The following is a 13,173-nucleotide window of genomic DNA, read 5'->3' as shown; positions in this document are numbered from 1 at the left end:
ACGTTAATTTTTACGTCAACCAAACGAAAACAGTTTGAATATGATACTTGAGACGGTTAGAATTTGCAATAAGGAGCAGAAAATAATCGTTGGTCGTGGATGTGTTCAAAACGTCGATCAACAAAATTTCTACGCGATGTGTCGGACTAAAATTTGCAATCCAGATTAAATAGAATGCTGCAATTACACATAAAGCGGAAACAGGTAATTAAAGCTGTAATTTACTTTTTTTATAGCTGTTTCACCGTTGACATTAATAATCTAAAAGCTATTATAGTTAAAACAAACTAATTATTATAATCCAATCATAAATTTTTATTTCGTATATTTTATCCTGTTTATTTCTAATCAATAGTTGTAAGTTTTTTTAGATATGAATAAGATCAAATATGGAACACGATATAAATTAATATAAATATTGATTTAATATTAAATAAATATACATTCTCTATTCTATTTATCGTGATTTCAAGTTAATATTTGATCCGAATCACTAGTAATTTCAGTCGAAGCTGCAAATTTTCTTATAATCACAATAATTGAATAAAAGATCCTTATTATGACTAGAATTAGAATATAATTTCGCATTTAAATCTAAAGTTATTAATCAAAGTTGATGAAAAGTAGTTTAACCATGCGTCTAGTCTCTCGTTCATTGCCAATGTCATTTTTCGTTGAATAAATACTTAGGTACTGTAATATATGCATATATGAAGAGAATCTGCAGGTTAATTATGTAAGAACATATAGATCTATCTAATATAAAATATTTATATTGATATCATTTTATTTTCACATATCATTATCTATTATTATCATCGAAGGCAGATTTCTTTATTAGAACGTACACAGTAACGTAATTGTGATGGTGAATGAATATATATATATATATATATACAATTCAATATTTGCCGAAGTAGTGAAAGGAGTAACCGGTTTTTAAGTAGATAGCGGGCAGCGGATTACACAAAAAAGATACAAGAAGTAAAATGATTTGTCATGCAACCTTCAACCGGTTTTGCTTCGATTGCCAACTGTAAAAAGTGTATTCGTTAATTTTGTACGTCCTGCTTGGAATGATCATAAATACTAATATTTCAGAATAAGCGAAACGGTATTTTAAATTACATATATATATATATATACGTTCGTACATATAAATGAATATTGATATAAAGTTGGTATGCACCAAACGCACATTTTTAAAACATTTACGAACGTTTAACAATACTTGTGAGAAAAAAAGTATTCGTGAGTATTTATTACCAACCCGCAGTCTGTCTTCAAATCGATATCGACCGCTAACTGACAGCGAATTTTCTTTTTATGTATGTACATATGTACACACATTATGTTAGCAAATGTTAGCGAATACCCATAAATACGTTATGTAGGTACGCGGCCGACGGATGCCCGACTTGACAAGCATCTATGTGTACATACATATATCGAAAATCGATTCTGCCAAGGCAAAGAAATGTATAATACGATTTAATAGATCAAAGGTGTAACATAATTTGAATAAATTAAAAAATGCGTCAAAACAAGAACGCTCATCATCTGATAAGATGTAAACTAACGATAAAAATACAGAAATATATTTTCTTTTTCTTGAAATATTATGATAGGAATCATTCGATCGCAGTGATTAATGATAGTCGTATACGTCACTTTTAAAAAGATAGAAAAGAATGACAAAAAGTAGAAGATATGTACATAAAAATATGACACGATGTGTTGCAACCTTTTAGCAGATATTCGTTCGATATGAAAAGAAACGCGCGTCTGATTCACGGTTCAGTATAACGTCGACCGTTTCTCTGATAGGAGTTGATTGTAATACGATTTCGTGTGTGAGCCACGCCGAAATTTGGTTTGTTTTACACTATCACTTACTACGTATACAATTATATATTTATATTAATTTTTTTCTTCCCTTTTCTCTTAGTCTTTCTTTTTCTTTCCCATCTTCCTTCTCGCCCCCTCTGATCCCTCTCTCTCAAGTCTCTCTTGCCTCTGTCAAGTTATTACGATTTTTGAGTCAGCAATATAATAAGAGAGTGTTCCAATATCAGAAGTATAGTGACAAATAGTGGTAATGATTATGTTTTAGCATGTAACGAACCGTGAGGTAATCGAATTATAATGATATTGCATCATATAGTTTTAATCACGCGTCGTGGAACCAGTGCTCATGACTTTTTACAGGGATTTATTGTCAGCTGAAAGAACACTGTATCAAAGCGAAAGCAAATTCTTCGAATAGCGGGAGCAAGTTTTTTTTAGTTGATTACTGAATGAACAGGAGATTGGTTCTATACGATGATTCATCATTTTCCATAGGACTGCGAAGAATCGAGCCGTTTAATAAAACAGTTATATCTTTCAATGACTATGTCGAATCGTAAAATACATTAACTTGAAACGAGGTTATCCGAACTTAACATAAACTGACTGGACATAGTATAAGCATTCCTATCTGAGTATTTCTATTTCAATATCGATCGTGACCCTGTACACTCTTCTTGATATCGACCTTCTTAGAATACCCGATATATTCCGATCCGGTTGCTTAGAAGAAAGCGGATAAGTTCGTCGAGCATATCGTACTTTTTAACGTATCGATGTATCGATGCAGATATTTAACCGCATAATCGAAACAGATTGTTTCAATATCATTATGAAAGAATTAGATCGATCATGTTTAAAATTTTGCGCGCTATTTTTGCCGCCATGTGATTACATAAACGCGGGACAACTTTAACATTTGAAGGAAGAGAATAACTATTAGGAGAAGTATGTAACAAATAATCGTAAGTAAAGCGAGAAAGTAAAATTTCTTTCTAAAGTTTCGGGAAATTGATTCATATACCGATCGAAATATATACACGTACGTATATATAAATGTGATGTAAATAGCAAGATTATCGATGATACCTTACTGTAACGAAGCGCAATGGTAATGGTAAAAAAATGGAATTGTTGACGATAACGTGTTACGTAAGTACGTATCATTTATCTAAATGATGTCAAACAGAAAAATAAAGTAGTTTCTCTTAATCGATACAAATTTCTAAATGACCGACCGCTTGATTTTAAATTGTATAGCTGTCCGGATGGTCGTAATCGAACGATGAGTTGCGCGGTTTCCGCAAAGTACACAGGTTTCCGCGTTTTGCATCATAGATATGAAATTGCACCGTTTTGCGTCTTATCATATACCGTGACAGTCGCTATTATGTATGTATATGATATACGTATCATTGCACAGTTGTATATCGTTCTCTTGAAACGTCTCTACTTCCTACGATATTTATACTTATTTTCTCCTTTTTATTCTAGTTGGCATTTTCTTTATTTTCTTTTTTTTCTTCTTTTATCGTTTACACGCATTTCATTTCATTTACAAACATTGAGCGATCGTGACGATTTGCTTTTTCGTTTTTTCTACGACTACATAGGATATTTACAGAACATTGTCGGTATTTGTTTGTTACAGCTCTTGAATTGGAACGATTGACCGAATAAACGAGAATAACAAATCGGTACAACGATGCAAAATTGTTGTGACGATGGCGATAACGACGTCGTCTATAAGGATGTGGTCATTATAGGTACGATTCGCTTACCATTACGAAATTTGTATCCACTAGGTAACATATATATCTGTACTAGAATCCAAAAGATTCGTAAATTTGCCTCGTGCCACGCCTACGCAGCGATTCCTTTAAAACGCCCCCGTTTACTTATAGGATCATCTTTAAAATTCTAAAAGATAGAAGAATCTCTATAAGCCATACCGATCGATCGAATCTTTTGGCCTCTGGTGTAATTAAGTTCGTTACGATCGTATTCTCGTTGATCGATTTCGTGATCAGGAAATTCCGTATATGGTCAATATATTAGGTGAAGTGCTACGATCGTACAGATCGTAGCACACGATTTCAGGTGGAAAGACACGGTAACGGCCGTTTTTCGCGTGATAATACGCGCTGAAGTATCGCGAGTAAAGCAGTGCGAAAGGATAAAAGAATCGGTATTGTCTGTATTCTATACACAGGGTGGTGTGTATGTTTTGTTCAGGAAACGGACCTAGTGGAATATGCCTTTCTTTCATGCTTGCTGGAAATTGGCCTTATTATACCGGTGAACCACATCCCGCGGATGAAATGCTCACAGCCAGATTACACTCGAGCACGAGGTCCGGAAATGATGACGAGGAATGTTGCGATAAGACGAGTCAAGAGCAACAACAATTAGGAAATGAATCGAGATGCCATCGATGGCACGAGAGTGAGAATACCAAGTTGAGAAAATGCCAGGGGAACAGCGGAGGAAGGGGCTTGGCGAGCAGTACGCGTTGCAAATTGGAATGCCTTTCTTCCGGACTGGAAGGTAGAGCCGGTGGTCGGCCTTTGGCCCTTCTTATGGACCAACTTCAACATCCCTGTGTCGATGCTGGCCTTGATGTGCCGTCTCTGCTTACCTGGAAATCGGTCGAGCAACATCCTGAGCATAAAGTGATCGATCACATTGTGCTCGGTAAAGGTCAACCTGGTGGTTCATGGCAGGTAACGAACGTGGGACACGTTTTATCGGGTAACGGGCTTGCGGTTAGTTAAACCGCGTACCGCGGTGATGACAAAGAAAGCTGACGATACACCCCGATATTGGCAATACCGCCGGTAAAGAAACGATCAACGATGTTGTTGATCTGTTCTCGGTTTCTTTGTTCCCTTGCTACATGTTTCCTTCAGTTCGGCAGACGCAAACCTTCCACCTAACCAATTTATTCGATTCGATAGAGTTTACGAATACGTCACGAATATCGTTTGACAAGCGAGAACGTTTATCATTACACAAGTTAAACGTTTCAAGGTTCAATTTAGAATTGATAAATTAATTGTGTGTTAGTCGATGGATCCAAACGTGTTGACCATCAGCTTGAACCGATGGATGTCGTTGCCCGATTTAGACATAAGACAATGGGAGATGTTGGTCGAGTCCGAAGAACTTCAAAAAGCAAATTCGACAGAGGGTAAACCGTCGTGCATGTACTATGCCTTTCAAGAGAAACCGAGCGCATGTAAAACGGCTAGCAGAATTTCTGTTGGTACAGTGGCTGCCTATTACAAAGATTACGTACGGAGAAAGAAGTTGGAGCAGTACTTTCGATGGTTGGTTCGCACAGTAATTTATTGTAGTTGCGATGCTCGCAAGTTGTGTCGCATCTTGTAACCGCTAATCACATGGACGCTTGCTTTTTAGCGAGACTGTAGTTACTTCAGTAAGACCGTGCTGTGATTCTCGTCATCATCATCATCAACAGCAACAACAACAACAACAACAACAACAAGATCGTTACGGATGGATAGTCGACGGTTTCGATAAACAAACCGGGAAACTGTTTCGCTATCGCTGCAAAAGAGTCGTTCTTGCCACAGGCACGACCGATTTGTCAAATCAATTGGGTATAGCCGGTGAAGATTCTCAACTTGATTGGGTAACGCACGATCTAAACAAGCTGGAATCAAGATTGGATCATTTGATTAGTCATCAGCAACATGGTACGCGAAATGCTTCTTTCCTTTTCTCTCGAAGCAGCTTAAGCTTCGTTAAAATTACTTGAAATTAGATTATGAAAAGACCCGATGGTCGATTGGATTTTAGCAAACGAAGTAGAGGAACGACTGCAACCAATTGATCCGGTATTGGTGATCGGTTCCGGATTAAGTGCTGCCGATGCAATCATGGCCGTTCGTTTTCATGGCATTCCCGTTTTGCATGCATTTCGTGATTCGTTCAACGAATGGAATAAATCAAACGACGAGAAAATACGCACTATTTATGATAGGTTGCAAGGTCTACCCAGCTCGATGTATCCCGAATATCACAAGGTATACGAGATGATGGCTGATGGTGGTACTAATTATCCTCTATACAAAGCATTACCGGGGTACACGTTGCTCGGACTTACTGCAAATGATACTGATTTCATCGATGGTGCCGGATTCGAAAAACATCCGATGGTTACGCTTGTCGACCCAGACGGATGCGCACACGCTTTTCGTGTGTCTGCCGTAGCCATCCTTATCGGTATGTATCAAATCCGTACAAACCAAAATCAAATCATACTTTCGTTTCGCTTTCGCTTGTTAAAGATTTTCAGTTAAGAAAATTCGTTCGTTCACAGGTTACAAGCCTGATTTGTCCTATCTCAAAGCTGACGGTATCGGGCTTGGTAAATATTTCGAGAAACCCATAGATGGTAAATCGAACCCTATCGAGGTTGACGATTTTACTTATGAAGTAACCAAAGCCCCAAGATCTGGACTTTACGCTTTAGGTCCTTTAGTCGGTGATAATTTCGTACGTTACATACTCGGTGGAGCGTTTGCGATTTTAGTTCACATTCTAAATACCTCGTCTCCGTCTTTTACTTGAGTAATATGTAGTCGCATAAGTCTCTTAACTCGTGTTCGATCGATTCTGAGCCTCCGCAGAATCGTAAACAAACCGCACGCGTTTTTTATTCGTACATTCTGTACTATACTTACCCAGGGACATTTTTCTCTATTCAACTGATGTACCTTTCTACCACCGTGTATGAAAACAAAGTAAACGTAAACTCTTTTACGCGTAAATGATATCCAAATTGTTTATCACTTGATGCAAATTTGTCCCTTAGTTTTTCAAAATGCGTGCGTACTTTTAACAAAATCTACATGAAACTGCTTATACAAGTATATTAAGGTTTTTATCATGAATCTTGACCAAGGAAAACAAATCCGATCATACAGATGATACAATAAAATTCATACGACTTTAACATCAGCATTTAGTGCATTCCATTTATTAGAATAAACTTTTTATTACAGAAAAGTTTTTATTACAGAATTGCAGTATTGCGAATCACATATTGAACGTTAAGCTACTTCTTCATAGGTAGGTACTATTCCATAGGTTAAATTTTCTTCAACTTAATAAATGTCAGAAGAAAGGGTATTTTACGAATTTCTATTGTTCCTTGGTTAACGAATCGTTTCTAATTTGTATAACGTAAGATTTTTGTAAAACTGAATAAATAATTATACCACACTCGGAGTTTATGTAACACATGTTTGCATACATTCACGAGTACGCACATATCGTGTGAAACAAACGAAGAATATAATTATCTTTATAAGAATACAAGTACGTGCAAGCAAGAAAATCGTTCAAACTCTCGTAACAGTAATATTTTTTTAAAAATTCAATCTATATATATAGATAGATAGATATACATAGATATATAAACGATATAGATACAAAATATATGTACCGCTCAGTCTGTGATAAAAAAAAAGTGCAATATTCGAGGAAAATTTATTTAGTGTTCATAAGAATGAAAATTCAATATTGTTAACTAATGTTATTATTTATCTTAATGTCTATTAAACTATATCAAAAAATATTTATTTATGATATTTAAGTCAATGCTAAATAATATAATAATCATAGCATACGTTTGATAAAATATTCATTTATTTTAAAAAAGGAAAGGAAACAACTGCAATACACTACACACACAAGAGTAAGTTCACCTTTCATATCTCTTCTTCTATTGTATATTATACTACATCAGGCCAGACTAGACTACTAAAATAGTGAATCAGCCAAAAGGCGACAATCTGCCGATCGACATTTATCATACCTTTTTACGGTTCATTTTATTTGTGAACACATTTGATTTCCGTTTGTTTCGGCTACTCTTTGTTTTATTAAAAATTTACAGCTGTAATCTCAACATAAATATATGTTACAGTTAATTTAAATTCAAAATACAATTAAAAATTATGGTTATTAATATTTACATTTATATTATATATAAGTCTTAAGACCCCCATCACATATAATGATGTATACAATTAACAATACGGAATAAATAACCGGAAACAAGTCAACACTATGGAATGATTCCAAGCACAAAATGAGAAGAATAATTGATACGGTCACAAAAATAAAATATGTATCTGCTTAATTATATTCCACATTATTTTCCTGTTTATGTTGTATCAGAAATTTCCCAAAGTATTTTATCGAAAAATATTTTTTGCCCAAATTATACATTATGTAAGCATGTTTTTCATTTCTTACAAAAATAATTAATAACAAATTATATACTAAAATGCAATCGTGCAAATTGAAATAGAAATTTCATGTTTTAAATACGACAAAAAGAAAACTGACTAGAATAATGGCGCCTGCAAGCACGACTATACAATACAATTTTTTATTGGCTCTTTGATAAGAGTCTGCCTTTCTCAGTTGTTTGTAACCCTCCTGTACTTGTACCTGTGTCTGTTCGATATTATAATCGATCCTATCCAAAATGGTACCTTGATCCTGCACCATACTTGCTAAATCCTATTCAAGAATAATTTTTTATTTATTATTTTATACAGTAATTTTAATATTGCTCATAAACTCATCGAATATGTCAATCTTCAGAACCTCTTACTTTGAATATATGCCTGAGATCTGCTATACTTTGAACTATGTTGCCAATCTGTTCTTCTCTTTCTACGGCTAATTTCATTCTATCTTCAGGATCCTCCAATTGTAAAAGTACAGAATCTTGTTGTTGTTGTTCTCTATTATCCCAAGAATCTGAATTTGTTTCGTTTGACTCCATTAACCATGTGTCTGCTGCAGCATTATTTAAAAATATTGACTGATCTTCTGTAAAAAATTGGTTACTCCTCTCTTCTCTTGACTTTACCTCTAAAATAATTAAACAAAGTCAAACATTTTTTTCTTCATGTATCCAGCCTACAGGAAAATCAGACATGTCTATAAATCATACGTGTTAAATAGTGATTCTGAGCTGATCTGTATCGAAGACCCAGCTCTTGTAAAGCTGTTGAAAGTGCCATTACCGCGCTTATGGCTAATTGACGCTCCACAGATCCAATAGCATGCCTTGCTGCAGTTTTTATTGTTTGTACTTGATGATAGCCACTAGAAAATGCACGTCCTATTTCTCGTGTCAGTTGTTCCATTTGTCTCTCTTCCTGTAGACATGTTTTTAACGATTTGCTCTCTAATAATTAAGTAATCAAAATAAATCAGAAGGATTGTTTAATCTTCTGGCAAAAATATATGAATACTTTAGTTTTAGCATAACAATCATTGTGGTTAATGACAAACCTGTGATGTATCGTCTAATGTCGGCCTAGTTAATTGTTTAGCATGTAACTCTACTAAGCTGTCTATTTTGACACGCAATCTACTTAAAATATATTGGGTCTCCTCCAAGGCATCTGTCCATACAGGTGGTGCGTTACTTTCCAAATTAACATTTTTTAATTCGACGTTGTCCGAGGTACCAGAATCCGAAGCCACTAGTGCCATTCGGTCAGACAAATTCTAAAATGTTGCATCCCATTATTTAAAATTTAAATTTCCTATAAAATGATTAATGTCGCCGATTTTTCGTAAATTACAGGTTATGTATATCATACTTGTTCGGCATATATGTGCTTGCTTTGTAAAGCATTATTTCGCATTAAAATGAATGGTTCTGTTAAGTTTCGCATGGCCATTTTGATCAAATTCTTTATTAATTCGCTAAATGATTTATAACAGTTCGCTACTTGTCACACTCCTTTTTACGTAGAGCAACTCTACCTTCTCAATATGCTCCATCTGTCATCGCGAAACAATTGAAATAGTTGATCAACTGAAATTATTAAACAAGTCTTCAGTATATATTTTGCTAAAACCTTCATTTCAGTCCTCATAGGTTAAAAAATACTGCTTAGCTGCCGAAAAATTTGCATTTTTTAATTTTGCCACCTGTCGATTTGATATAATTAAATATGTAATACATATATATGTATTATATACTTCAAACGTAAATATCTTAAGATTAAATGATGGAAACGGTATAATTATAAAGATCGTCGAATTTGTTTTTCACTTTCTACAAAGGTATCAGATAATAAATATAGAGTCCTATTTAAAAAAATACTGATGGCCTCAAAATCCCGTAAAAAGGATAATCATGAGCAAAAGCTGATACATGTGGCTCTTCAAATAATGTAACCTTGTCCTAAGAAATCTTTTCGTACAACATACAACAATAAATAAGATATTTATGTATATAACACCCTGTATATAACATATACATATATCACGTATTTGCTCGAAAATTCGAATAATAAAAAGATTCGTGCAAAATATTATCCGGCATACCATACGCGTGCCTATTCTGTTATAAAACATCGATCTATTCACGCAACATTCCTCTAAACTAACTTACGTTAAATTTGAGAATTTAACATGGTTCTGTGTATGTCTTCGTTATGAGTAATTACTTACAATTATTTATTATTGATTACATAAAAAAACATTTTGTAATATCAATAATACATATTTTTTATTAAATTATTTTAATAGAATGTTTTGGACAGAATGTCCATTACATACAGGTCAATACACTTGTAACATTGATACATAAATCTTAAATGTATGTAACTAACTGTAATTACATTAATTTAATTTTTAATCATTCAAGTTTTAAAACTTTGTCGCTCCCCTCATTTTCTAGGAATATACTTACATACACTACCTTAGTACAAATTTTATATTTTTCTAGTTAATTCAAATTAGCTTTATTTTCAATAGTTTCAATAATTAATGGCCTAGTACTATAAAGATTTCCAATTGTTACTTGTCTCTTAATAATTTGAAGGCTTTCCAATCCTCTATTATAACATTCATTGATCTTCTCTTTATCCTGTATAGCCTTGTTCTGTTCAAACTCATGTCGAATTTTACGTAAAGCATACATCCTATAATAAGTATAAGATTAGATTTTTACAAAACCAATAAGAATATAATTTATAACTTAAACGTTAATAACATTTGTGAAAATAATATCTTTTATTCTGTTGTTAACAATTTTTTTAAATAATTAGAGTTTGATTAATTTTAGTATGTCCAATTGCAAAATTATAATACATTTAATAATTTTTACTTGCCGATAATTGTATGAATTCCATTTTTTACTTTCTCGAATTAGATTTCGATAAAGACTCAAAATAACCTTCCGACTACTAGCCATCATTTACAATACATCATAGATCAAATACATCATAGATAGATATCTCACGTGTATAATGGTATATATATGTACTCTAATCCTGAATATCTCAAATTAAAACGCATTGTACTTTACGCATTGATTCCTCATTTTACTTTAAATTTGTTTTTTGCTATTTACTCATTATTAAATTTCTGAGTAATGCATTTTTATAATCAATAATGACATCAAAAAGAAGGTTTCATGCTTCAGTGAGTTTATTAGCTTAATGCTTTCCTTTGGAAAATACAAAGCTCATACTTCAATAAATATTAATATTGTAAATTGTCCTTAAATTTTTTTGTGATTGTAATGAAAATTTGAAAGCAGAATAGTTTTCGTTATAAATTAGTGTACGTACCTATTTCTATTAATTATATTGAAAAATAATGCAATTCTGACAATCTAAAATATTTAGAATTTAATATCATGTCATAATGATTCTGCAACGGTTAGGTTATTTATTACAAATGTATTATATTGCTTTAACTATTTAAATGCTTTTATAAATAATGATTAAAATATATTTTTTCAGTTGCATGATGAATATATACTTTGGGCGTTATAGTAAAAAAATATTATTTGGTAGAACCTTTTGTACAACAAGTCAAGCTGTAAAAAACGAAGAAATAACAGTATTAGGTAACAGATTTCCAAAAGATAACTGGACAAATATCGGTGAAAACATTTTTTCCAAATTGGGAAGAAATTTACACATTTCTCCATATCATCCTTTATCTCATATTCGTCAACGTATTATTAAATATTTTCATACGCAATTTTATAACCGTATCGGAAATCCTATATTTAGTGTATATGATAATCTACCTCCTATAGTTACAGTAACTCAAAATTTTGATTCCCTTCTTGTACCAAAAGATCATCCGTCTAGAAAACAAAATGATTGTTATTATGTCAATCAAAATATTATGCTCAGATCTCATACAACAGCTCATCAGTCAGAGTTGATTTCAATGGGTTTGAACAATTTCATTGTAGTAGGAGATGTTTATCGTAGAGATGAAATAGATTCTACGCATTATCCTGTTTTCCATCAAGTAGATGGTGTCAGATTATGTACAGCAGAGGAGGTGTTTCAAAATGTGAATGATTCTGATGAGTTAAGGATATTTGAACATAGAGGTATAGAAACTGATGAAAAACAAGCGTGTCATACTTTGGAATCTGTAAAACTAATGGAACATGAATTAAAAAATACTTTAATGGGTTTAGCACAAATGCTCTTTGAATCAGGTAATTTTAAGAAGAAGGAAAATCTCTGATATTAATTGGTGTGAGATGTAAAATATGAACTTTTAATTGTAGAAATTCAATGCAAATGGGTTCAACAATATTTTCCTTTCACTCATCCTTCATGGGAACTAGAAGTCTTCTATAGAGATCAGTGGATTGAAGTATTGGGATGTGGTATTATGCGTCAGGAGATTTTACAAAATTCGGGTGCAGGAGAACGCATTGGATGGGCATTTGGATTGGGATTAGAAAGACTAGCTATGTGTTTATACGATATCCCAAATATTAGATTGTTTTGGAGTAAAGACACTGGTTTCTTAAATCAATTCAAATTTGAAGATCCTAATACGAAACTAAAATATAAGGTACAGAAATTAATAAACTAATAAATATTGCATTAAAAGAAAAATTTTTAATTAAATTTCTCTATTACAGGCAATTAGCATTTATCCCCAGTGTAAAAATGATATAAGTTTTTGGTTGCCTGAAGATAAAAGTTATTCGTTGAACGATTTTTACGATATAGTAAGAGATATTGGTGGTGATAGAGTAGAACAAGTTATATTAAAAGATGAATTCACTCACCCCAAAACCAAGAAATTGTCACACTGCTACACTATAGTATACAGACATATGGAACGTACATTATCAAAACGAGAAGTACAGAATATTCACGATCAAATAGCAAAACTTGCAGCTGAGAAATTACACGTTACAGTTAGATAAATAAAAAAATTAATTTATTAAAGAAGTAAAGTATTTGTGTATTATTTGGTGCGTTCCTTCCATAACTA

At 33.1% G+C, this 13,173-nt stretch overlaps 4 protein-coding genes across 12 annotated transcripts; 2 read left to right on the top strand and 2 right to left on the bottom strand.

Annotated features, from left to right (window-relative positions):
* Positions 1-65: 65 nt before the first annotated feature.
* LOC122566977 (oxidative stress-induced growth inhibitor 1-like) lies at positions 66-7,358 on the top strand. Of its 6 annotated transcripts, none has more exons than XM_043724994.1 (7): positions 66-204; positions 3,500-3,614; positions 4,084-4,571; positions 4,915-5,177; positions 5,269-5,567; positions 5,671-6,096; positions 6,194-6,837. In XM_043724994.1, exons 2-7 carry the CDS (start codon positions 3,554-3,556, stop codon positions 6,442-6,444), a joined length of 1,788 nt encoding a protein of 595 aa, XP_043580929.1. In that variant the 5' UTR covers positions 66-204; positions 3,500-3,553; the 3' UTR covers positions 6,445-6,837. The 6 variants fall into 6 exon arrangements, with proteins under 6 accessions (XP_043580929.1, XP_043580933.1, XP_043580928.1 ...); XM_043724998.1 differs by lacking the exons at positions 66-204; positions 6,194-6,837 and adding exons at positions 251-1,873; positions 6,896-7,358; XM_043724993.1 differs by lacking the exon at positions 66-204 and adding an exon at positions 255-1,873.
* A 148-nt stretch (positions 7,359-7,506) lies between these two features.
* LOC122567125 (syntaxin-16) lies at positions 7,507-10,207 on the bottom strand. 2 transcript variants are annotated; one of them, XM_043725350.1, is made up of 6 exons: positions 9,765-10,205; positions 9,504-9,687; positions 9,190-9,408; positions 8,846-9,053; positions 8,501-8,763; positions 7,507-8,406 (listed from the first exon to the last, which is right to left on the bottom strand). In XM_043725350.1, the coding sequence occupies exons 2-6, from the start codon at positions 9,582-9,584 to the stop codon at positions 8,197-8,199; spliced, it is 981 nt and encodes a 326-aa protein (XP_043581285.1). In that variant the 5' UTR covers positions 9,585-9,687; positions 9,765-10,205; the 3' UTR covers positions 7,507-8,196. The 2 variants fall into 2 exon arrangements, with proteins under 2 accessions (XP_043581285.1, XP_043581286.1); XM_043725351.1 differs by having other exon boundaries at positions 9,670-10,207.
* A 191-nt stretch (positions 10,208-10,398) lies between these two features.
* LOC122567129 (LYR motif-containing protein 4) lies at positions 10,399-11,259 on the bottom strand. The gene is made up of 2 exons (XM_043725357.1): positions 11,025-11,259; positions 10,399-10,835 (listed from the first exon to the last, which is right to left on the bottom strand). Exons 1-2 carry the CDS (start codon positions 11,108-11,110, stop codon positions 10,640-10,642), a joined length of 282 nt encoding a protein of 93 aa, XP_043581292.1. The 5' UTR covers positions 11,111-11,259; the 3' UTR covers positions 10,399-10,639.
* On the top strand, positions 11,200-13,135 carry LOC122567123 (probable phenylalanine--tRNA ligase, mitochondrial). 3 transcript variants are annotated; one of them, XM_043725347.1, is made up of 4 exons: positions 11,200-11,337; positions 11,661-12,379; positions 12,452-12,744; positions 12,815-13,135. In XM_043725347.1, the coding sequence occupies exons 1-4, from the start codon at positions 11,330-11,332 to the stop codon at positions 13,103-13,105; spliced, it is 1,311 nt and encodes a 436-aa protein (XP_043581282.1). In that variant the 5' UTR covers positions 11,200-11,329; the 3' UTR covers positions 13,106-13,135. The 3 variants fall into 3 exon arrangements, with proteins under 3 accessions (XP_043581282.1, XP_043581283.1, XP_043581281.1); XM_043725348.1 differs by lacking the exon at positions 11,200-11,337 and adding an exon at positions 11,338-11,478; XM_043725346.1 differs by lacking the exon at positions 11,200-11,337 and adding an exon at positions 11,439-11,576.
* The last annotated feature ends 38 nt before the right edge of the window (positions 13,136-13,173 follow it).

The sequence above is a fragment of the Bombus pyrosoma genome, linkage group LG4 (assembly GCF_014825855.1).
Source record: "Bombus pyrosoma isolate SC7728 linkage group LG4, ASM1482585v1, whole genome shotgun sequence".
NCBI lineage: Eukaryota > Metazoa > Arthropoda > Insecta > Hymenoptera > Apidae > Bombus > Bombus pyrosoma.
Note: the sequence above shows the minus strand (reverse complement) of the source record. Positions and strands in the feature narration are given on the sequence as shown.